We start from the raw sequence: 25,959 nt of genomic DNA on the forward strand, positions 1-25,959 counted from the left end.
TGTCCACACAAATGGACTTCGAAGAGTTCTTTCCCGAATAACTTAGTGAAAGAAAGATACAAATTATCGCAACGGTTCTGAACTCAAGGGAAAGAGGCTTTGAAAAAATTATAAATTCGAATGGGAAGACGATCACTTTACTTTACGGTCGCCAAACCGGGAAGAGGAAATAAACCTCCAGGCAACTAAGTAATGGTTTTGGAACCTGAACTTCTAGGTGAGGGGGAAAGGTCCCACGACCTGATCAGGAAAAACCCAAACTGGTAGTATGTGAAGTAGGTACACACAGACCAAGAGAGATACCTCCAACTTAATTCTATGATCAAAATTACAAGGTTGAGTCAGGAAAAAGAGAACCAGGGAAACCGTCAGACTATTTTCATGATCCCTGTAGAGAAAGGGGTCACGAAAATGTAAGGGGACAAGAGACTACTGGCAATTATTTCTAAATTATTATATTATAGGGAAGACATGGAGACACTGGAGACCAGAGAGACGTCTCTGAGAGTATAGGGGGGCTACAGAGGTAGGAACCTCAGGAAGCTCTTCGAAGTCGCCTTTATGGGTATGGACCTCCACCTCGCGCTGAAGGAATATGAACTTGGTGACGCAGAAGGTGATCGTGAAGGGAGGTGGAAAATCCTACGCCGAGTTGCTAAAGCTAAACAAACGCTGTGCAGACATGAGGAAAAGTCAAATTGGTGTCAAAAGCGCTAAGAATATTAGGTACATGGACTTAAACCTCGAAGTGGCATGAAAAGAACAGGCCGAGCACCTGAAAAAGATAAGCGTGGCCCGCATGGAGGAAAACGTAGTAGAGAACGTCCGGGGCTATCAGGACCAGGTGGACATATTTGATATAAACAGTGATGTCAAAAAGGAAGAAATCCTGAGACAGGTTCGGATGTATACCGGCAGCAAAAAATCTAACACATCAAACTCGTCTCTATAAGGGAAAATAGAGAAGGCAACACAAACGCCACAGTCAGACCGACGCACATCGCAGCCAAGAAAGCACTGGGAAAAGAACATGTTGGCTATAACTCGTGCAAGATACGAAAGAGAGACTGCATGTCCAGCGATGCTTCAGATGCCTACAGTTCGGTCATGGTAAAACCGACTGCAAGGGCGAAAACAGAGCGGACTCCCGCTACAGATGTGGCAAGGGATGCCATCAGGCACGAGAGACCAGTAGTGAGGCGACTTTTTGCCTCAATTCAGTGACCGGAGTATAAATGGGATGTAAATGATTAATGAGATGTTACAAAATCGGCAAGCTCTTATTTTTAAAGGAGGCTTATCGAATTTCTGAAACATTTACACCAAACATTAAAATTGCCACGTTTTGCGCATTCTGACAAAGTTGCGTTTCTACTACGCCAACGAGCTTCATTATGTAGGATTCTAGAGTGCAACAATCCTATATGTATAATGTAGTTATGGAGCGCAGAAGACTGCACTCATATGTTTTAGGCCAATTGTGAGATGTAACAATCTTATATTATAATAGAAAGAGCGGATATTGATGCCCACGAAAGGCGCCTGAATCGAAAAATTGGTCTTTGAGGGCGCCGCGTGTCGCATCTACGCTATATTTGATTATTTAATACCTGATACAAGTTGACAAGTTGTATTTTGTTGTACCCAATGGCTTCATTATTTAGGATTCTGGGACGCAACAATCTAATGTGTATAATGTAGTTCGTCGTCGTCGCGACAAAAGTCACTAAGTCCAAAATAGAAAATATGAGAAAACGAACATTTAGTGGCGTCTGACTGACAACAAAACGGTAATTTTGGACTTTGCATATTCAGTGACTTAGGCAACCATCTCTACGTACTTTCTAGGACTTCGTTATTTCTGCCAGACTATGAAAATTGATGTTGTGAATCTATCAGGACACTTAACTCAAATTCAGAAAAAGGGGACTTAGTGAGTTTTCCGTGACGACGACGAGTTATGGAGCGCAGAAAACTACACCTGTCTATTATAGGCCAATTGTGGGATGTAACACTGTTTGTATCAAGTATCAGATAATTAAATGGCTTAGATGCGACGCGCAGCTCCCTCGAATACCATTTTTATAACAGAAACAGCGAAAATTGAAACCTACGAAAGGCGCCCGAATTGTAAAAATTATCTTCGAGGGCGCCGCGCGTCGTATCTAAGCTATTTACCTATTATAATATAAACAGCGGATATTGATACCTACAAGAGGCAAAGGAATCTAAAAATGGTCTTCAAGGGCGCCGAGAGTCGTATCTAAGCTATTTATTATAACAGAAACAGCGGAAATTATTGATAGCTACGAAAGGCGCTCGAATCGTAAAAAATTGTCTTCGAGGACGCCGCGCATCGAATCTAAGCTATGTATTATAATAAAAACAGCGGATATTGATACCTACGAAAGGCGCCCGAATCGTAAAAATGATCTTCGAGGGCGCCCCGCGTCGTATCTGTGCTATTTGATTATCTGATACCTGGTACAAGTTATACTTTGTAGTACTCACTGGCTTCATTAGGTAGGTTTCTGTAGCAGTTTCCGATCTGTTTCCTCATTAAGTAGAAACAATTTTTAGGGAAATGGTAGCCGCCTAATCTTTGTGTAAAGGTTAAAAAAAAATTCAGCGTTTAATTTTTTTAATGGATAGATACTAACGAAGGCAAAAGGCGCACCGGCCCACGGGCTGGTGGGCCAGTCCGGGCCTGACTACTTCTAATTATATTTAAGAATTTTATCCCGAAAATATAGCTTTATGCTTTCCGAAAACTTTCGCAAACTGCATAAAAATAACAAACCCAAGTTAAAAATCGAACATTTGGCCTGGCGTTTGTCGGTGAGTGACGTAGGCGTAGAAGAGAGAGAGAGAGACAGGCTTATTCATGCACGTGGCTTTATCTCTGGTTGTCGTAGTATCATGGTTTTTCGCAAATAACTCAAAAAGTAAGTATTTTGTCAAAAAAAAAAACATTCTTACCAAAAATATAGTAAAAAAAATTGTGTATGTATTAGGTCTCTGGACCTAGTAAAAGCAGAGTTATAGCTAATGAATAATAGGTTCATATTCGTCAAATTCCAAATCGAATATTTTAACGTGAAATAACCAAAAAATTAAATACTTTTTGGGGAAAACTCATTTCAACTTTTTTAAAGTGTTTAAAAAAAGATTTATTTTTATTTTGTAAAAAAAATTCTAGCATCAAAAGTAAGCAAGTTACGCTCAAAATAAAGTTGGTCCCTTTTTTTGATAAAAAAGTCGGGAAAATCACCCCCAAATTAGCATCTCAAATGAACTTAATCGTTACCACTTCACAAGTTGCTTTACTCATGTATGTATTGTTTATATGATCTGTAAGTTTAATCGGTTCAAAGTCTTTATTTTTGAAAGGGCTGTGTTGAAAGGGATTGAACGAGTCACTAATCACGAGTGTATGCAAATTTAGAAACACTAAATTTTAAACAATTTTTGTCTTACAGAAAAACAAAAAAAATCCGAAATATTCAGAAAAGCAAAGCCGACTTTTTTTTTACTCTGAGGTTTTTGGTATCACTAATAATTTTTAAGTTATATTGAAAAAAACATTTTTTTCAAAATTAAAAATTTTACTTTAAAACCAATTTTTTTCAAAAGTAAGCACTTTGAACCGTTAAAACTTACAGATCATATAAACACAACATAAGTAAAGCAGCTTAAGAAGCGGCAATGATTAATTTAATATGCTAATTAGGGGGTGATTTTCCCGATTTTTTTGCCAAATGAAAAGGCACCAACTTTATTTTGAGCGTAACTTGCTTACATTTGATGCTAGAAACTTAAAAAAACAGAAATAAAGCTTTTTTAAAACACTTTAAAAAAGATGTAATGAATTTTCCCCAAAAGATGTTTCATTTTTTGGTTATTTTTGGAAATATTCTATTTGGAATTTGACGAATATGAACCTATTTTTAATTAGCTATAACTCTGCTTCTACTAGGTCTAGAGACCTCATACATACACAATTTTTTTCACTTTTTTACAGTCTAAATTTTTGCTAAGAATGTTTCTTTTTATAAAATATTTACTTTTTGAGTTATTTGCGAAAAACAGTCTAAAAATGTGGTCTTTTATGTTGAAAAAAGAACGTATTCGCTCGCAAATAACTCCAAAAGTATAGAATCAAAGTTGCTTAGAATTAGTCAGTCAAAAAGAGAAAATTTAGTGTGTTTTTAATTTCAAATATTTCATTCAAAAGAAACTTTTGTTTATTCCAAGGGACTTTTGGTCCTCGGTAATAATGTAATCTTTCATTCTGGGTTTAAATTTTTCAAAAATATTTATTAGTTGTCTCAGGATTCGAAAAAAATGAATGCATTTAAATAGCATTGGACCAAGATTTTGCGCCTACCCCCTTAGCAGCAAGTATTGGGATCTTAGAGATTTGACAGATTTTAAGGTATCACAAAGGATCTTATTAGATTTGTTTCAATTCTTTCATAACATCATTCTAATACGATAAATAACTTAAGAAAAATAAAGAAAATTTCATAATCACTATCACATAGTTACTTACGTGATTTATTTTTTAATGCTTCTTCGGCAGTGCATTGTGGCAGTTCTCCAAGTACAGCAAATATAGAATAACTATCATTCTTTAATTGGGCTAGAAACAAAGCAAGATAAGTATCAGAAATCGGTTCTGGTCTGGAGAGAAGAGAGTTAAGATTAAACCAATAATTACTAATTTTTCGTATAGTAAACCAATGATCTCTGAAGTTACATATGAAAGCTGTCATTTTGCTTGGATCACTATTGAGTCTTTGGTCTGTACTAGAGTAAGGCACTAATTCTAAATTCCATACTTGAAGGGCACTACTAATTACTTGTACAGAAAAGTATCCACTATCATCCATGTTTCCTGAAGGCTGCTGAAGAAATTTGTGATATTCTTCGCTTTCTTCGCCACATTCTAAAAAAAACACATGTTGTTATTACATGCTGATACAATTTTAACTTAAAAAATCAGTAAGTGTCATCAAGAAAGCAACCGAAGAAGGAAACGCGCTAGAAACAAAATATGTACAAAGAAAAAAAATATAGTGGTTAAAAAGCAAGCCAGAAAAGATAAAAGGAATTACGTAAATGATATGTTAAAAATGTCAAAAAAGGCTGCGCAAGAAAACGACCTGAGAACACAATCCACCATCATCCTAAATTTGACATGGAAATCACTAAAAAGTAATAAACAAATCAAAGATAAATAAGGAAATATAATTAAAGCAGAACATGAAATAGATGGAAAGATGGAAAAAACACTTCGAAGAAATACACTAGAAACACGAGGCAACACCAGATATAGACGAAGAAAATGTAAGAGAGGAGTTAAACATTAGCACAGATATAATTACGAAAGAAGAAATACAAAACATACTGAAACAACTAAAAAATGACAAAGCCGCTGGAAGTGACAACCTACCGATAGATTTAATAAAGGCCGAGTGTAACATGGTACGTTAACCCTTAGCATTGAACAGAACTTCTACGAAATAAAATATAATATAGTTTATATTAATGTACATATGATCGGCATTGACCGCTATTGAACTTATCTATGTTATTATTTAGTATTGTATATATAAACGAACCAGAGAAGTGACGGGACATTCAGATCAATCGATTAGTCACGATGAAGCAATAATACCTTAGTTATTGTTTACATATAGACCGTTGTTTAATTGTTTAAACGAACACTGTGAAGTTCACATATAATTATAGTGAGAATGGTATTTTATTATACATCCAGCACTTAGGGCGCAACAGCTCAGCCACTAGACGTATTACCACATCATGGCGATCTGCCTAATTGGAAAAGCATGCTAAGCTCCAGCCTTTTTGGACCCGAAGGAAAAATATGAAGAAAATAGTTATTATAAACTAGAAATGGGAAGCAAAACGTCCAATAGAGGGGAGAAACTTTAAGAGGACAATCCAAAGAAGTGGTCCAGGTGTAAAGAGACAAAGTAAGAATTTATCTTATTTTTATACTTCCTTTATCGAACTTTTATTATTATTTTCAAATTTTTATTATCATGATGGACCCGAGTATAAGATATTGACATTATTTTATAGGGATTCTAAAATATAACATTATTCTTTAATATTCATTAACATGACATTTTACTAATGATATAACGTAATATAATATAATTTTTTTTTTAATATAATGAGCAATGATTAGATTTAATTTAAATGTCGGCTAATTGGGAAACTATTGAAAATAAACTAGATAGCCTGTTAAAAGAAAGTGATAAACAGAGTAAAAGATCATTGAAAAAAGCAATACCCAAAAATATAGAAGTACGATTGGACATAATCAGCAACCTAATCACTACATATAACGCGTTTATTGCACTGCTGGTAAGCAAGAAAGAAGGAATCCTTAACGACGACGCTCAGCGTACTATTTGTAGCAATTATTTCTGCAAAATCAAGGATAAGGTTATCAGAACTTTCCAAGCTATAGACTCAAGGATAATAGTTCCCGAGACGATTACACAACGTATAAAATAAGATGTAGCAGAAGCACAGTGCGACAGCGAAACTGAGGAAAGCATGGCCTTAAATATGAATGACTTTCTAACTACAGCGAGTAGGGTGTTGCCCAGAGAATTCGATGAAACAAATCGGGAAGCTGCAAGCATTCGTGGATGCATTAGAATTTGTAAAATCGATACAAGAAGGGCACGAAAACAGCAATAACGCTGGTAAAATCAAGGCTTATTGGAAAAGCAAGAAGTCTAATCACGACAGAGGATTCCATCGAGAAAATTATACACATTAAAGAAAGATATAAAAGGAGATAGCCCTAAATTGGTAATAGCCAAGCTGAATGGGAAGAAACAAGCCCATAGGGACGCAACAACATACGCTACAGACATAGAGGAATTGGTAGAACAACTGAAAATAGCGTATATAGCGGAAGCAATGCCCGGAGACCTGGTTAGAAAATACGCGGCAGAAGCAACAGTCAATAAATTGACCCGAAATGCAAGTTCGGAAAAGGTAAGGATAATAATGGAAGCAGGGAAGTTTGACACACCACAGGAGGCGTTGACAAAATGTTTGTCAATAGACACGTCAGATGAGCAGCAGAATAGAGTGCTGAACTATAAGACCAACTTTAGGGCAGTAGTAGAGGTCAGGACAGAAATTGGAATAGACACAATTGTGAGAGACAGCAAGGAGAATGGCGAAATAACAACGGTACTAGATATAGAGGAGACCCAAGATATAGGAGAAATCAGGAATATTATAATAGGGGAAACAGTAGATCAAATTTTAACAGAGCAAATAATGCCAATAGGTTAGGGTCAATCCCAACCGTCTCACAAAAGAAAGTAGCTATTATATTTACAACTTTGACTTAACACTCTCTAACTTCGTAGAAATCTACACAAAAATATCCAATAAAATACACAAATTTATACTGGATACAGCAGCAGATATTTCCTTACTAAAAATTGAGGATGATTTCCCACGCCAAGCAATACAGACAAACTCAACAGTCAAAATAAAGGGAGTAACGCAAGGAGAATTGCAAACGTTAGATACTTCACTAAACCTAAATGGAAACACTTTTCTTCATAGCTTCCAGGTAGTTAGGAAAGACCCACAGACGGAATAATCGGGAGAGACTTCATAACCAAATATCAATATATTTTAGACTATTCCAACCTGAAACTTGATGATTTCCAATCTCCGATAGGAGTGGCACAAGAAGAAGAAGAACCTGAAACTACACGTAAAAACTGACGATGATCATTACATTAGTCTTAATATTCTTGATAACACAGACCAGAACAACATAGCAATTCCACCGAGATGCGAAGTTTATAGATTAATCAATGGATTTAAAGGTATACATGCGAATATAGTCGTAGAACAACAGGAGATTATACAAGGAGTTTTCATAGCAAGATCGATCATTTCAAGAAAAAACCCATATATCAAAGTTTTGAATACAAACTATGAGAGTGCGATTATCAATACTAATGACATCAAAACATTGGAGCTAAACCTATTCAACATATACAAGGTAGAGAATGTTATGGAAAACAGGAAGAAAATATTGCAGAAATCACTGAATCTAGAAGTTCCTGAGTATGCGAAAGAGAAACTGGTAGCCTTGTGTGAAGATTTTGCAGACATCTTTGCGTTAAAAGACGACATATTAACACATAATAATTTTTACGAACAGAAGCTACGGGTGAAGGATACTACCCCAGTATACATTAAAAATTATCGTACCCCACATTCTCAAACATCGGAAGTCAATGCGCAGGTAAAAAAAAAAATGCTAAGGCAAGGTATCGTAGAACCTTCAACGTCGGAATATAACAGTCCAGTAGTCTTAGTACCTAAAAAATCAATAGATGGAAGCAAGGCGTGGAGATTGTGCATCGATTTTAGACAAATGGTAAGAAGTTAGTCACAGATAAATTCCCGTTACCGCGCATAGATGCAATTCTAGATCAATTGGGAAGATCTAGGTGGTTTTCAGTCCTAGACCTAATGTCGGGTTTCCACCAAATCCCACTACAAAAAGCCTCAAGAAAATACACCTCCTTCAGTACAGAGAAAGGATCATTTCAGTACACAAGATTACCATTTGCCCAAATAGCTTTTCAAGAATGATGTCGATAGCATTCTCAGGATTGACACCCGAAAAAGCATTCCTATATATGGACGATATAGTTATAATAGGCATATCAGAAAATCATCACTTAACAAACTTAAGAAAGGTATTCGAAACATGCCGGAAATTCAACCTAAAGCTAAATTCAGAAAAATGCCAATTCTCCACGACAATCACCGAAATCACATGAAGCAGAAATAGTAGAGAGATGGAAAGAGTATTTTGACGAGTTACTAAATGGCAAGAATAAGTCAAACCAAAGAGAATACATGGAAGCAGAAGCAGTAAATGAACACTTAGAAGACATAGAAGATAATTCACCCAGCAAAGAAGAAATCGAGGAAATCATAAAAGATTTGAAGAATAACAAATGTCCTGGAAGCGATAATATAACAGCAGATATGATGAAATATGGTGGAAAATTGCTACATGAGTGGATATACAAGATCATAATAGAGATATGGAGAATAGAACGGATACCAAAAGATTGGAAGGAAGCAATTATTTGCCCATTACACAAAAAAGGAGACAAAACAGAATGTAGTAATTACAGAGGAGTAGCATTACTAAATACCATATATAACATCCTATCAAAATCCATAAAAGATAAACTTGAAAAAGAAGCTGAAAATATAATAGGTGAATATCAGTGCGGATTTAGACGAGGAAAAAGCACAACGGACTAAATATTCGTAATCAGAGAATTACAAGCAGAAAGCTATGAACACAACCTACCAACGATAGCGCTATTCATCGATTTCCAGCTAGCGTACGATAGAATAAAGAGGAAGAATTTAAAAGAGGCGCTTGAGGAATTGGGAGTTAGCAGAAAGTTACGCAACATGATACATCTTACTTTAGAAAATACAGAAAATAGAGTCAAAATAAACAACCAATCATCAGACACATTTATAGTAAACGAAGGAGTAAGGCAGGGCGATCCTTTGTCATCATTACTCTTTAACTTATGCCTAGAAAAAATAATGCGAGAAGCAAAAATCAATAGAGAAGCACCCCTATATCAAAAAAGAACACCAAGTTTTGCCATTTGTGGATGATGTGGTGTTGCTTGCAAGAGGAACAAAAGAGCTACAGGAAATAGTACAGAGAATAGTAAAAGCAGCGAAGAAAATGGGACTCCACATAAATGAAACTAAAACAAAATGTATGGAATGGACAGATGGTCAGTTCAGGAATGGACAAAAGCTTAAAGTAGAAGTAGAAGGAACATCATACGAATTCGAAATGGTAGAAAGATTTACATTCCTAGGAGCAATAATATCACGTAAACCGAATATTAAAGAAGAAATACAAGCTCGAATAATGGCAGGCAACAAAAGTGTACATGCGCTTAATGGAATGTCGAAAAGCAAGTTTTTATCAAGAAAGGCAAAAATACAGTTATACAAAACAACTATCCAACCAATAGTAACATACTGCAGTGAGACATGGACAATGACAAAAAATGAACAAAGTTTACTGGAGATCTGGGAACAGAAAATCCTGAAGAAGATATATGGAGGAATAATAAGGGACGGTTTATGGTTAAGAAGATCAAATAATGAGTTAAAGGAATTATACAATCAACCTAATATAATAGGAGTGATAAAGGCACAGAGACTTAGATGGCGAGGTCACATAGAAAGGATGCCGAACGCGAGGACTCCAAAAAGGGTACTAAACTACAACATAGCCTCAAAAAAGAGAAAAGGAAGACCGAAAAATAGATGGAAGCAAGAGGTCGAAAAAGATATGGAAAAAATGGGGTTAGAAGGCCAGAGAAGAGAAATGAATAACAGGAAGGAATGGAGAAAAATCACATACCAAGCCAGAGAAGATCTAGGTACCTAAAGAAAAGTAAAAATGAAGAACGAACAAACTTTTCAAGCCATGGGCCTCTAAGGCCTTTAGTGCTATTATATATATATTTTATTGTAATTGCTGTTTTGTTTTCACCCATTTTGAAAAAATGAGAAAACATTGAATTATATCCATGTCGTCTGTCCCAGGGACTGTGTAAACACAACTCCTCCATCAGTATACCAGATACAATGACAAATGAGGTGTCAAATGAAAGCTTACAAGCCAAGGATGGTATTAACCCCTTCAATATGGTGATGCACCCGTGTGCATCATGCTTGACTGCCACACTGTGACATTCACACAGGTACATCATGAGTTTGCGTTCGGCATATAAGGTGGTGCAGAAGTCTGCATCATATTTAAGGTATTTTTGTTCAATCCGAATGTTCATATTTACAGTCGGAAAAATGAAAGAATACCCATGAACGATCACATCAATCACATATTATTCAGATTATTAATCTATCTCTCTCGTTTGTTATTTATGAAAAAAAAAACAGCAAATACAAAATATTTGATTGATGTGATCGCTCATGGGTATTCTTTCATTTTTCCGACTGTAAATCTAGTTTAATTAGTTGTATCCGTATATAGGTCCGACTTGCCATAAAGCGACCGGCGCGAAGGGATTAAAGGTGAAAAATTTGACCTCATGCTTCCGGTTTTAGAGTTTTAACCGGAAGTACTATTTTAAAGTCGCTGAAATAGTACAAGCAATATATTACTTGACGTGCTTTAATAAGATGTGAATAAATATATACTTCTGGTTTTTATATCACTTCCGATTAAAAGAATGTAATCGGAAGTGCCCCATTATAGCTCCAGAACTAGTACCTATCGATGTGGTATATGTGGTATATCAATCATCGTGTATTGAAAAGTCAGGCTCAAATATTTAGTTCCAATGTTGATGTCATTTCCGGTTAAACAGTTATTGCCGGAAGTTTGGCAAAAAATACTCAAAATTAGTGAATTAGTGTCCAAATTTCATAAATAGCAATAGTGTCAAAATTTCATAATTTAGTGAAGTAAACTTGCCTGTGGTTGGACCAATTACAAACAAGCATTATGGTAGGGTAAATTTGAATTACATCCCCCCTAGTTACGAGGTACCGTATCGTAACGAGGTATCGTATGATAAAATATCCCTACTATCATTTTAGAAAAAATTATTAACTATAGGTATGTTCCAACTCGTCGAGAATCATACAATGTACGGTAACTCTTCGGCGCAATAGATAAAATGCGTTCCAACTGAAAATGGACCATTTAAACTCCCCCTAGTTTAAAAACGAGGTATCGTATGATAAAATATCCCTACTATCATTTTAGAAAAAATGATTAACTATAGGTTTGTTCCAACTCGTCGAGTTAGATGCGTTCTAACTGAAAATGGACCGTTCATTGTATAGTCCCTTTAGTCCCTTTGTCGTTCCAACTCAACTTGGGATCGTCCGACGTACGGTTTCTGAATCGTCATTTCAGTACCTCTGGTCAAAAGCTATTACCGTTTGGACTAACCTGCGCATTATACAATACCTCCAAAAATTCTCATTTTAGTTCAGGTTCAGGTGGTTTTATTTTTATTTCAAAGTATTCAAAGTGAAGTTAAGTGCTTTCAGCTGCACTTTAATATTATTTATTCTTAACATTTTACTATTAATAAATTATTAACATTTTTTTCAATTATTAGATTATTTTTGCGTTGTTAGTTTTTTTAAGTATTTATCATTCTTGGTCAATCGTTCATTATAATAATTCACACAATTCTAATTTGACAGGTGTATTTGGTGTTTATGTATTGTCCAAGTAAAACATATTGTGGAATAGCTTTAAGCCGGTGAAATATGATATTCTTCAAATAAAGATATTATAGGTCAAACGTTTAAGAAGCGACCCTTTGAACGCATCTGTGTTTTTACGCCCAGACCGCCCATCTATTCACAAGTTTCGTGCAAAACGATAGTAGTTTTAGTTCGGTAGCTAGCAGTGTATTAGTACTGGAGTGTACGTGTGTTAAGTGATTCGAGTGTTTTGTTTGCTGTAATTATTTTGAATCTTGGTTTAGTATTTCGTTTGGAGAGTGTAAAGTGTTGATTATTGTAATTTAATTAATGTGAATAGTGATGTCGCGCCCGTAGGATAATGTAAATATCGCGTACGATAACGCTGATATTGTAGAAATTGCCAGTGCTTGTGTGAATGTAATTACTAAAAAAAGTGCCCGTAAAGAAGATTCGAATGCATTTAAATGCTGAAACACAGTAAGTATGTTTGAATGTATACAAAAATCTACGTACGAAATTCGGCTTCGATGAAACACTATTGGCACAAGCCACCTCTGGTTTAACAGAAATTCCACTTTCTACTGTATACAGAATAGTTAAAAATGAACCCTATCATCGCAAGAAACGATGTGACTACAAATTTTCAAGACCTTTAAATCCTTCACTTGTAAAACTATTGAAAACCACAATATACGACTGGTACAAAAGCAGTGAAATACCTACAATAGAAATAATAAGAAAGAAATTGGAAACAACCGGTCGAAATATGAACTGCTGTGAGAAAACTCTTCAAAACTGGATAAAAAATGGGCCTTAAATTAAAAAAAAATAAATAAACGTCAAGCAATAATTATGGAAAGCCAAAGAATAGTCAACAGACGTAATATGTACATAGAAGAAATTACTAAATATAGGCAAGAAAATAGGAGAATTTATTATTTAGATTAAACTTGGTATGATACCCACGATACAGTAAAGAAAGGATGGACAGATGTTTCAAGCATGTGCATACCAGAAATGCTTGCAAATAAAGGCTCGCAGCTAATTATTGTACATTGCGGAGGAAGTGAGGGATGGGTTCCGAATGCTTTAAAATTATGTGGGAAGAAAATGGAAGATTGTAACGTTGACTACCACAAGAATATGGAAGCTGACATTTTTGAAGATTGGTTTGAAAACCCGCTGATCCCAAACTTGGAGAATACCAGCGTAATAGTGCTTGACAACGCTTCCTATCATTCCCGACAGCTCACCAAAATACCAAATACATCTTCAAAGAAAGCTGACCTGCAAAATTTTTTAATGGAAAATGATTTGTATTTCGAAGATTTTTACACAAAAAAACAACTTATTGAAGTTCTACACACGAAGCAATTTAGAAAATTATACGCTCTAGAGAGTATTGCTGAAAAGCATGGACACACTATATTGAGACTTCCCCCTATTTTTGTGTTTTCAATCCTATTGAGTTAATTTGGGGACAATTCAAACCATGTATAAGGCATTCAAATACATTTCCTACATTTGACAAAAAGGTAATTGAGATAATTAAAAAAGAAGTAGCCAATATTACCAAAGTAGACTGGCAGAAAAGAATCGCTAAAGTGATCAAAGTGGAAGAATATTATAAGAAGATTGGGATCTTCCGCATTAATGGTGGAAATAAATTTATTATTGAATTGGACGATGATAGTGACGAAGAAAATACGGAAGAAGGAGAAAATGAGTTAAGTGTATCAGTGTTTTAATTGTTGTGTTGTGCAATTCATTTTCCAAGCATAAGTGTAGTAATGAAAAGACTCGGTTAAAAAAATGTTTTTAGATTTTGTATTTTTAATAAATAAAAAAAGAACGGGGACATGCTTGCATTTTGTGCTGAATTTTAAAAGTTTTGAACTGTATACCTAAAGTAATTTTAGATCTAACTGTGTTTTTATAAAGTTCTTTTATCATCAATAATTCTGACAATAACAAGATTAATTATAAAAGCTATTCTACATCAGTTATTAATGCAAGCATGCGGTAAGAGGGAGGGTCCCTGTGAGGTTAAATGTAATTAAAAAATTGATAAAATTAATTTTAACACATACGATGTTATGTCCTGCTTTAACGGTATTTACCTAAGTATAAATAAATATTTTTAACTACATATTTAATTACCAGAAAAAAACAGCTGCCGGCCTAATAGCTTAAAGAAGAACTACCCAAAGCTACAAATCTTACCTATTACACTATATAGATTGCTTGAACAATACATGGAATTTCCTTGTTCTGTTTTATTATCATTTAAATATTGAGGTATTTTTAGTCTCAGTACTTTGGTATTTTTGATGTCTAAAGTCTAAAGTAACAAGTTTGCATTATTTATATTTTATATACATATAAATCTATTTATTTATTCACGGGCAAGCCCTATTCAGATATAAACGTTACAGTGTTCTAAATTATATAACATAATTATACAATTATATATAACATTAATGTTAACCAATTATATAACATAAATTATCATAATATAACATAAAGTGGTTTGAGAAAAAATAATGCTATGAGTAGTACAGTTACAAAAAAGAAAAAAAAAAGAATAAGATAACATTAGGTCAGTACAATTACAAACAAAAGATATCACTTACATCAAGGTATAACGGTTTTGAGCTATCTAATACATACAGGTCATGTAACACTAATCACAATGCAAAAGCTCTGGCCGAAAATATTAAAAAGTTAAAAAGTTAGGGAAGAAATATGGTTTTTAAAGCGGGAAACTGATATATTAAAAATTTAGAGGTTATTTAATGAGTTAGCTAATCGAAGAGTTCTAGGAATAAATGTGTTGTAAGAATAATTGAATCTATGAAAAGAGACATGAAAGGTTTGCACCTGCCTAGTCGAACGACTGGGGACAAATAGAGATATTTTGGAGAGAAGCTCGGGGCAGTTACACAGCCCGTTGATAATTTTAAATAAAATTATTAAGTCTCTTTGTTTTCTGCGTACCTCAAGAGGAGGTAAGTTCAGTATGCGCTCTAATACAGAATAGTCATAGTATACATGCATCTTAGTGGCAGTATATCTCAGAAAATTGTGTTGGACAGCCTCAAGTTTCAGTTTATGAGTAAAGTAATAGGGGGACCAAATTGTGGAACAGTAATCGAAATGAGATCTAACCAGGGAGAAATAAAGGGATTTAATAGCTAAGATGTTTGTAAAGTCTCTGGTGGTTCTTTTTATAAAGCCAAGCATCTTCATAGACTTCTGTATTGTACTGGAAATGTGCGATTTATAGCTAAGGGCGGAGTCAAGGATCACACCTAGATCTCTAGTTTCAGAGGCAGAATGTAAGGTCAGATTATTTATACTATATTCGAAGATGATTGGATGATGAGTTCGGTGAAAACGAAGAATATGGCATTTGGATGCATTCAAACACATACCATTTTGCATACACCAGTTAGATAGGCGATCAATATCACCTTGTAGACTAAGTGAATCAGCCTCACATGTGATTATTTTAAAACATTTTAAATCATCAGCGAATAACAAAGTTTCACTTACTTGGAAACAGGGTATTAGATCATTAATAAATATATTAAACAACAGAGGTCCCAAGTGTGATCCTTGTGGTACACCTGAGGTAACTGAGATGGTATAAGAATAGTGATGATTAACCCTGACAATTTGTGATCTTTGCGTAAGATAGCTCTTGAGCCACTTCAATATAAGGCCATCAACTCCGTATAAATAAAGTTTATGAATCAAGAGCTCATGGTTAACTTTGTCGAAAGCTTTGGAAAAGTCAGAATACACAGAGTCAACTTGTAAACCCCTCTCAAGAGCATCTGTCAAAAAATCAACATATGTTATGAGACCCAATTCTGCTGATTTTTTTGGATGTAAATCCTAATTGTTGGGCCCCTATAATTGGCGAGAAGTCATAACTTAAATAATCGGAAATAATGCTCTCAAAAACTTTAGGAATAGCACTAAGAATACAAATGGGACGATAGTTACCTATATCCGATTTTCGACCTGATTTATATATTGGAGTGACATAAGAATTTTTCCAGTAGTCTGGGAATTCCCCTGTTAATAAAGACTTATTAAATATATAAAAAAGTGGGCGCGATAGAATGAAGCTGAATGTTTTAAGGAAAGTGGGAGGAATTCCATCAGGACCAGGACCTTTGTTGGTATTGAGTTCAGACAGTTTTTCATAGATTTTTGAAATTTCAATGTGATAATTAGACACATTAACCAGAGGTGAAATCTGGGTTACATGCGGATGTAAGGATTGGTTAGTATAGACGGAAGAGAATTGGTTAGCAAAAAGATTAGCAATATCAGTTCCATTGAAGGCAGTACGATCTCCAAGAGTCATTGTATTAGGTATAGCGTTATTTTCCCTTTTACTACTTACAAATTTCCAAAAGGATTTAACGTTATTAACAATAGAATGTTCGGTACGTTGAATGTAATCAGCATAACACTGTCTTGATAAAAATTTACATCTAGTTCTTAAGTTACTAAATGCTGCATAACTTTCTGGACACCTTGTGCTCTTATATATCTTGTGTGCTGATTTCTTCTCGTGAAGCAACTTCTTCAGCTCAGAGGAGTACCAGCATGGAAATTTCTTATCACAGATTTTTTAGCGGAACAAAACGATCAATGATGGAATAAAAAATGTCGTAAAATACAGAAACCATGTCAGAGAGCTCTTTTCCTTGAAGTGCACCATCCCAATTAATTGCTTCAAGGGAAGAACGAATTGCTGCATAGTCAGCATGAACAAAGTCATAATAATACTCTTCACCAGATGAATGATCATTTGTGATTTTGAGTGGCAAACTGCATTCAAGCGGAGGATGATGTGTGTCCACTGTAATTAAAGTATCGATAGCCTTCAATACATCAATACCCAATGGAGATAAAATGAGATCAAGTGTAACTCCTCTATCGTTGGTTATTTCATTGGTCTGGAAGAGATTGAAAAAAGCACAGATATTGGATATAGTTTCAATAGAATCAGCTTCAGATTGTGTAGCTGTAGGCTGAGGAGAAGCAACGGAACAATAATCATCGACATCCCAAACTGCAGATGGAAGATTAAAATCACCCAATAGAAAAAGGTTTGCTCTATCGTATTGCTCGCTTATAGTGATAAGCTGTTCAAAGTATGATTGGTATAAAGTAGCTATAGATTTAGGTGGAAAATATACTGTACCCATTATAGATTCGTTATTAAAGAGAACAAACAACTGTTCAATCGAAGGATCAGACTGAATTTGACAAGAAGGAATTGAGTTCTTAATGGCAATCAATACTCCCCCACCTCTACTGAAGACACTGGAGTCCTTAGAGCGGTCGGTTCTGTAGATATTGTAGTTGAGAAGCCCAAGTTCAGCATCCGTAATTTCAGGTGTGAGCCACGTTTCAGTTAAGATAATGATATCATAGGAACAGTTGCTGACATTCAAGCTGAGGTCAGACAGTTTAGTTCTTAGTCCTCTAACATTTTGGTAATAAAGTATAGGGCTGTAAATCTAATAATAATTTGGTATCGTTTTCGTTCCATTTATAACTGAACTTGATGTTTGTGTTTTGTGAAGATGGTTGATGGTTCTGGCATGGATGGATAAACAATTACGTATTCTCATAAATGGACGGCGTTATGCATAACTCGACCAAGCACCAAAACATAGTTTTGAGATAAATGGCTTCAAAGTTTTTCGTTTCTTGGTTGCTTAATGGTCGCTTAATGGTAAGTGGATTAATGTCGCTTGGTTTAATTTTGTTTTTCTTAGTAACCGTTAACGTGACAATAACAGGGATTTTTTCCAAGATAGTTTTAACTATGTGTCACCAGAATCCGCTGTTATCTCGATATTAAAGAAATGGTGCTTGGTCAAGTTATGCATAACGCTGTCCAAATATAAATAGGTATTATGTATTCTTGTGCACAATGTTTCAACTAGGTAACTAATATACATTTTTCAAATTAATTAAGAAAAATAAATCACTATTTCTGGTTAAAATACAGAAAGAGTAGACAAAGTGGCAAACAAACAAATGACAAGAAACTAATTGTTGTTGTTTTTTTTATTTTTTGGCCTATTTTAAACAAATGGCCAGAACCTTCAAACAAATAACCAGTACTTAGGATAGTGTCAAAATCCGTTCCCATAGGCGTAACCAGGGGATGGTTTTGGGGGTTATAACCCCCCCCCATTTGGATGTACTTTGAGCCCTATACGCTAACACCATTACTATTCCATACCCCCCAGAGACCATCAATTAGTTGTAACCCCCCACCCCTTAGGATCATCCTGGTTACATCTCTGTCTGTTCTAACATGTTTCACCTTCGCCACAGCCACTGTACCGTAAGCAAACAATGCTAAGTCAAAGCATGCGCATAAAATCGATGCCAAACAGTTTCGTGATCGTTTTAAAACCGTACAAAAGTGGCAGTTGGAACAAACCTTATGTTATTGAATTTTTCACAAATGATAACATACTTTTTAAAACTATCTTCTTTTCTTAAAGATTCATCAGTTCAATGATATAAAGATATAAAATACGAACATAAGGAAATTATATCCAATTACTTTTTGTAGCACAACTGTTTATGCCATATTAAGGTTTATTATTTACTGACCTGCCATCCGTTGTCTTTCCTCATCATCTAACTTTTCGGCTAAAGTACTTAGATCTACAGCTGTAAAATATGATCCTTGTAATAATGAATTCAAGCAGTGTTGAGCACATAGAGAACCCTCTTGCTAAAATTATACTTTTATTAAACATAGTCGTTTACGAATTAACTAAACCACCTTTTCGTGAAATATTGCTTCCATAGTAAGTTGAAAATGCAAAATTAAATAAAACTTTTTTGTTTCTATTTCCTCTGACTCAAAATTATAAATAGATTAACCTAAAAGAATATCTGTTATTGTAAGTGAATACCTAATAAATTTATACATGATTACTAAAACTATATATTATTCTTCACTGTATCATTTAAACATGTCCACGTTTATTTATTTTCATTTCTGTTATTTTTTAATGTTGTTGAAATATTTAACCTAATTTTAATCTTAAAAGAAACTGTCACTGCCATTGTCATGTGCTGTCATACATAAATTTCATTCAACTTCAACCAATGAAATTCGTTATTGTTGACAACTGTGAGCATGCAACTTCGCTCTTCCTTGCATATCTTGACAGTTTGGGATTTTGTGGGTTTTTGTTTTTCTCCTAACATGTTGACATTCAACATGGCGGCATGTCGTCAGTGCTGTGCTGTGTCGTGGTGAGTTAAAATTTTATCAAATTTTTGTATAAAACCCCCAACATTTCACTAAATCATACGTACGTTTTGTCGTTATATTGTAGTAAAATCGTTCAGACTAATAATTTAGGAAAATGAGTAGTTGGTATTCTGATAAACCGATTCACTGAACGCTTCTTGCATTGCTTCTTTTGTGCGGCAGGTCTCGACGTAGTTGTAATATTTCTTGTTTTTTTAAACGTTAAATTAATATAAGTTTTAAATAGAAACAGGCCCGATATGGCTTATTGAATAAAACAGAAAAGTAAAAAATGCGAACTACAAATAAATCAATAACAGGAACATTTGTATCCATTACTGGGATTACTCTTGTTTTAGATTTAAAGAGGATTATTAACCTGAGTTTATTATTATGAATAATAGAACATCAGAAAAACATTGGTAGATTTATAATTTGGCATTAGCCATAAAAACTATAACAAATTATTAGGTTTTAATTGATTATTTAGATTTATTTGTTTTATATTTTGTAATAGATGTTGAATGGTTTATGTCCTAAATAATTGTTTATAGTTTTATTTATATATAACTACCTAGTAGTAAATGTATTTAAACTTATTTTCTGCAGTACAAATACATTTTCTCATTGTAAAAAATTATGTACAGCCTTGGGTACCTACTATATTTAAGTAATTATGTAAAATATATCGACATCAACACTCATTAGGATATTGTATAGTTATTAGTATCTTATGTTTTCAAAAATGACTATTTGCAATATCCGTGGTTGTTTTCAAGAAATATATTAAGTAATATATAAGTGATTAAGAAATATCTTAATAATAACAATTTTATTTTCCTGAATACAGAAGTCTTCAGATGTCACATTCGGGGAAACGTTTCTGTGCCTTGCAACAAGAGCATTATTACATTCTTTCTTATTATATCTCTATAGTAAAATCAAAATAGGTTCCCAAAAATAGTACCAGTATTATTTAACTAATTAACACCCTAATTATGTTTTTTTCGAAAGGACACCATACACATCTTATGGACAATATTTCACTCAAATGAAATAAAATTTACATGAATAGATTCGTCTAAAAATTACAATCATTTCATATCATTGTGCCAACTCTGAATTTTGATTATTAACGCAGTAAATTGATATAAATAAATCTAAAATCAAATGAGAATATAAACGAGTTAAAGAGGGAAAAGAGATTCTGTGCATCTCCAGTACATTAAACATTCTTTAGGTATTAACCCTCGTAAGGCGGTGCTTAGATTCTTACGTAAACAACGGTGTGGGGTGCATGTGCACCCCATCTGTAAATCCATTTTTTTATATAATGTGAATGTCGTGGAAATTAATTTGAAAGATAATTAGGACTTATTTATTATAGTACGAAACATAATTTTACAAAAAAGTACCCATTTCTTCTGAAACAAAATTATTATCGTCACAAGACAAACACATGGAATTTTTCACAGAATGAGCAACACAAAGTTTTTACACACAATACAGTTATACCGGGACTTTCTGTCTTTTTTCTCTGACATAAGTAACACCAACCTTGTCCCGTAGCTCTGTTAGCTCCAAGTGGAACATCAGAAGCGTCCAATTCAGGATACGAAATTTTCATCATTTGCACCTAAGACATTTTTTCAAAAAAGCACGTAAACGCAAAGAGTTTTAAATGCTGTAATGGGTGGAATACGTTTAGAATTGAGTTTAATACAAATAAAAAAATGGACAAAAATTTAAAAAATTTATTAAAAAAGATAGGTGAGAAAAACTAGGTCTGGGGTGCAGCTGCACCCCGCACCGCCTTACGAGGGTTAAGGCAGAGGTTTAAGACAGATCTTATAGATAATAAAGTATGGGTCATTCAACGAATATACGGCTCTCTTAGATTATCTTGACAACAAATATTTTACTGTGCAAAATATGAAGAACGAAAGTAAATTGAAAATTACATTGTTGTTTATTGGAATAATTATTAGAGCCATTTACTTTCGTACTTCTTATGTTGCACAGTAAACTATTCGTTGTCGATAATCCAAGAGAGTCTTACATTCGTTGAATGACCCACAGGTACAATTTGGTCAGTAGTACAAAAGTATGAATATTATAGTTCCTCTAATCAGCTTAGGTCACTCTGGGTTAAGCTGTTTCAATAGCCACTAGACTGATAGTATGAATGACAGTTTTATGAAATCAAAAATGTGATTGGATAAAAGTTAATTACAATTGAATGATATGGAATGATTGTAATTACGATATGAATCTATTCATGTAAATTTTATTGAATTTGGGTGACAATATTTTCCATAAGATGTGTGCAGTATCAGTTCAAAATTTTACTTGTACATACATAATTATCAGTAATCTTGTTCTTACTTAATAAGGAAATATTCATGAAATTAATTTAATCTTTACATTTTTTGAATTATGACCTGATCTATAAATAGGACACTGAGCGTTAGGATTATCATAATTGCAAGTATGTACGAATGAGTTCAAAGTTTATTTTTTATGATACTGTGTAAAACTCAGGGGCGTCATTTGAAATTTTGATTGGGGGGGGGGGGGGCAAGCATTATATACAGGGTGTTTGGTAAAGAATGGGCCATAGCTTAACCTCAGGTTTCTGAGGTAAAAATAGGCCGATTTAAGCTAACTTACCTTAGTACAAAGTTTATAATAACCGAGATACAGGGTGTCAAAGTTAAACTTTTTTTATTTATTATTGAATATTTCCTGACAGGTATGAGATAACAACATGAAATTTGGTATGTGGGGGTTTTTTAGGTCGAGAAAACTAAATTCCCTACCAAAAATTATGTGTTGCCCAGAGGGCGCCACATACGCCTTTCAGCACTCATTTATTTCGTTCAATTTTTTTTATCCCTCACTCTGTATAATTTTGACATTAAAATTTTTATTCTCCTATTAGTTTTACTTAAAAAAGGTATACTTCTTTCATCTCCCTAAACTCAACCGTTTTCGAGATAAACGCATTTTAAATCTGCGATACACCATCATTTTTAGCATAATATCATTGTAGTTACACCTGAAAAATAACTTAAAACTATAATAATTGTGCCAGTTCTCAAATTTATGTAATTGCATCGCAAATTCCATTTGAAGAAATTTGCAATACATTTTTGGATAATTTTATGGTTTTAAGCTATTTTTCTGGTGTAACTACATACAATGATATTATGCTAAAAATTATGTTGCACCGCAGATTTAAAATGCGTTTATCTCGAAAACGGTTGAGTTTCACAAGATGAAAGAGGTATACCTTTTTTAAGTAAAACTAATAGGGGAATAAAAATTTTAATGTCAAAATTATACGGAGTGATGGATAAAAAAAATTGAATGTATTAAATGAGTGCTGAAAGGCGTATGTGGCGCCCTCTGGGCAACACATAATTTTTGGTAGGGAATTTAGTTTTCTCGTCCCAAAAAACCCCCACATACCAAATTTTGTGTTGATATCTCATGCCTGTCAGGAAATATTCAATAATAAATAAAAAAAAGTTTAACTTGGACACCCTGTATCTAGGTTATTATAAACTTTGTACTAAGGTAAGTTAGCTTAAATCGGCCTATTTTAACCTCAGGAACCTGAGGTTAAGCCTGTATACAATAAATACCTTATACATTTAGTCCAGAAAGCCACTGCGCATCCGCTAGGAAAAATATTCTGATTCGGATTTTTTGCACAATCTTACTCAAACTTTTAACAAATTTACATGTTGCCAGGACCAAAAGGTGGTCAAAAATTTTTTTAAGGTTTTTTTTTTGTTTTTTTCCTAAAATTATTTTTTTTTGCATGGAAAAAAGTTTTTTTAGGTTTTTTGTATCATTCCAAACAGAAAAGGTCGTTAGTGACTTTTCTCTAAAAATGATAGTTTTTGACATATAAGCGATTAAAAATTGAAAAATTGCGAAATCTGCCATTTTTAACCCTCAAAAATTATGTGAAAAACTGAAAATTTGAATGTTGCCGAGGTAGGTAGATATTCTTTAAACATCAATTGATGAAATCCCTAAGAATTTTTTTTGCAATACAATATTCAAAACTCCTTTGTTTTTTAATTGCTAATCAAGCGTGCACAACACTATTTTCCACCGACAGTATGGTGCAAATGAAAGGAATAAATTCGTTATTTCGTAAACCGGCGACTTTAAGGAAAAATCCCGAAACAGGTCGATTTTTATTAAGTTATGATATTGTGGCATATATGGTATACTAGTGATGTCATCCATCTGGACGTGATGACGTAATCGATGATTTTTTTAAATGAGAATAGGGGTCGTGTGCTAGCTCATTTGAAAGGTTCTTCAATTCTCTATTCAGTAATATAAACATTTACATAATTATGTATACAGGGTGTCCAAAAAATTTTTATTAAATTAAATTATTTGACAAAAAAAGAAGTAGAAGGACACCCTGTATAAATAATGATGTAAATGTTTACATTACTGAATAGAGAATTGAAGAACCTTTCAAATGAGCTACCACACAACCCCAATTCTCATTTAAAAAATCATTGATTACGTCATCACGCCCAGACTGATGACGTCACTAGTATACCATATATGCCACAATATCATAACTTAAAAATAAAAATCGACCTGTTTCGGGATTTTTCCTTAACCCTTAACTACAGACATCCCAATATTAGCACGTAATTACAGATCCCCGGTATTTTTTACCGGTCATTATAAAATAGGGTCAAAATATAAAGTTAATAATAAAAAACAACAAAAATTGCATTATGAGTTTTTCTGGAGTCTCTAGATATGGGAAAAAATGGTAAAATGAGTGATTTTAATAATATAATACAAGATTTTTGAAGAATAATCTATTAAACCAGAATTTTGGTAACATTTTTGGTCTATTGAAACAAACGGCCATAAATGCTATGAACAAAAATTTAGACTTTTTTTTAACAAATAAACGTAACATAGAATCACAAAGGAAACATAAAATAGCATTTACAAAAATTTTAACATCCACGAGAAAAAATCTGCAAGGGGTAAAATTATCACAGAATTAAATGGCAATTCCATTTTTGCAAAGTGGCCTCAAAATTTTTATTGTCAAATTTAACCTTCATTGAAGGTCCAGGATGACTTCCGCAGTCCATTTCTTTACTTTTTTCCTAAAAACATAAAAAAATAATATGAACATTTCAGATTTACAAATATAGTACTCATATAAAAATACTTACTTAAAACAGACATCCGGTAATTTTTACCGGTTAAGATTTTTGATGTGTGCTAGAAAAGAAAATATTGACAATACACACTACACGCTTTGACTAGCATTGTTATACAAACTACCCGAGAGGTACAGAGACACATGAACTTGTAAGTCGTGAGGTTACCATGAAATCCACATTTTGGGAATGCCCGCCGGTAAAAAATACCGGATCTCTGTAGTTAAGGGTTAAAGTCGCCGGTTTACGAAATAACGAATTTATTCCTTTCATTTGCACCATACTGTCAGTGGAAAATAGTGTCGCGCACGCTTGATTAGCAATTAAAAAACAAAGGAGTTTTGAATATTGTATTGAAAAAACTCTTCGAGATTTCATCAATCGATGTTTAAAGAAGATCTACCTACCTTGGCAACATTCAAATTTTCAGTTTTTCACATAATTTTTGAGGGTTAAAATGGCAGATTTTTCAATTTTTAATCGCTTATATGTCAAAAACTATCATTTTTAGAGAAAAGTCACTAACGTCTTTTTCTGTTTGGAATGATACAAAAAACCTAAAAAAACTAACTTTTTCCATGCAAAAAAAAATAATTTTAGGAAAAAAACAAAAAAAACCTTTAAAAAATTTTTGACCACCTTTTGGTCCTGGCAACATGCAAATTTGTTAAAAGGAGTCCATTTTGAGTAAGATTGTGCAAAAAATCCGAATCAGAATATTTTTCCTAGCGGATGCGCAGTGGCTCTCTGGACGAAATGCTATAGTAATAAAATTGATGTATTTTTTTGTAAATTTCAGTCATTTTCAGGATCAGGGGGGGCAAGTGCCCCCCTGATCCTATCAAATGACGCTCCTGGTAAAACTTTACACAATGTTACAGTAGATTTTAATATGTTGGTATGGTGGTCTGGCTTTACAATGTTCTCCTTGACATTGTCTCTGTTTTTCATGTTTTTCCATGAAGTTTCTTTCTCATCTAATCTTATGTCCATATAAACTTTTGTTGATGATGTAGGTACTAGGTTTTCCTACAATAATACACTGACCATCACGAAAAATGCACCACCTCAAAATTGGGTCATTTTTGATGTCTCGAATTTTCTAAA

General features: G+C 33.9%; 2 protein-coding genes across 10 annotated transcripts in view; one reads left to right on the top strand and one right to left on the bottom strand.

Moving 5' to 3' along the window:
• The window catches only part of LOC126889825 (ataxin-3-like), a 157,079-nt gene that overhangs the window by 27,956 nt on the left and 103,164 nt on the right, over window positions 1-25,959 (bottom strand). For 4 of the 8 annotated variants that reach the window (XM_050658504.1, XM_050658507.1, XM_050658505.1 and 1 more), the window contains 3 exons: window positions 19,157-19,257; window positions 18,982-19,105; window positions 4,553-4,948 (listed from right to left, as the gene is read on the bottom strand). In XM_050658504.1, coding sequence (XP_050514461.1) covers window positions 4,553-4,948; window positions 18,982-19,105; window positions 19,157-19,180 — 544 coding nt within the window. In that variant the 5' untranslated portion in view covers window positions 19,181-19,257. Of the gene's footprint in view, window positions 1-4,552; window positions 4,949-18,981; window positions 19,106-19,156; window positions 19,258-19,312; window positions 19,460-25,959 lie in introns of those variants that run through there. The other 4 variants (XM_050658508.1, XM_050658502.1, XM_050658503.1 and 1 more) reach the window with 4 other exon arrangements.
• The window catches only part of LOC126889823 (cold shock domain-containing protein E1), a 193,313-nt gene continuing 186,871 nt past the window's right edge, over window positions 19,518-25,959 (top strand). For both annotated transcript variants that reach the window (XM_050658499.1, XM_050658500.1), the window contains exon 1: window positions 19,518-19,635. The gene's annotated coding sequence lies outside the window, so the exon portion shown is untranslated. The remainder of the gene's footprint in view (window positions 19,636-25,959) is intronic.

The sequence above is a fragment of the Diabrotica virgifera genome, chromosome 8 (genome assembly GCF_917563875.1).
Source record: "Diabrotica virgifera virgifera chromosome 8, PGI_DIABVI_V3a".
Taxonomy (NCBI): domain Eukaryota; kingdom Metazoa; phylum Arthropoda; class Insecta; order Coleoptera; family Chrysomelidae; genus Diabrotica; species Diabrotica virgifera.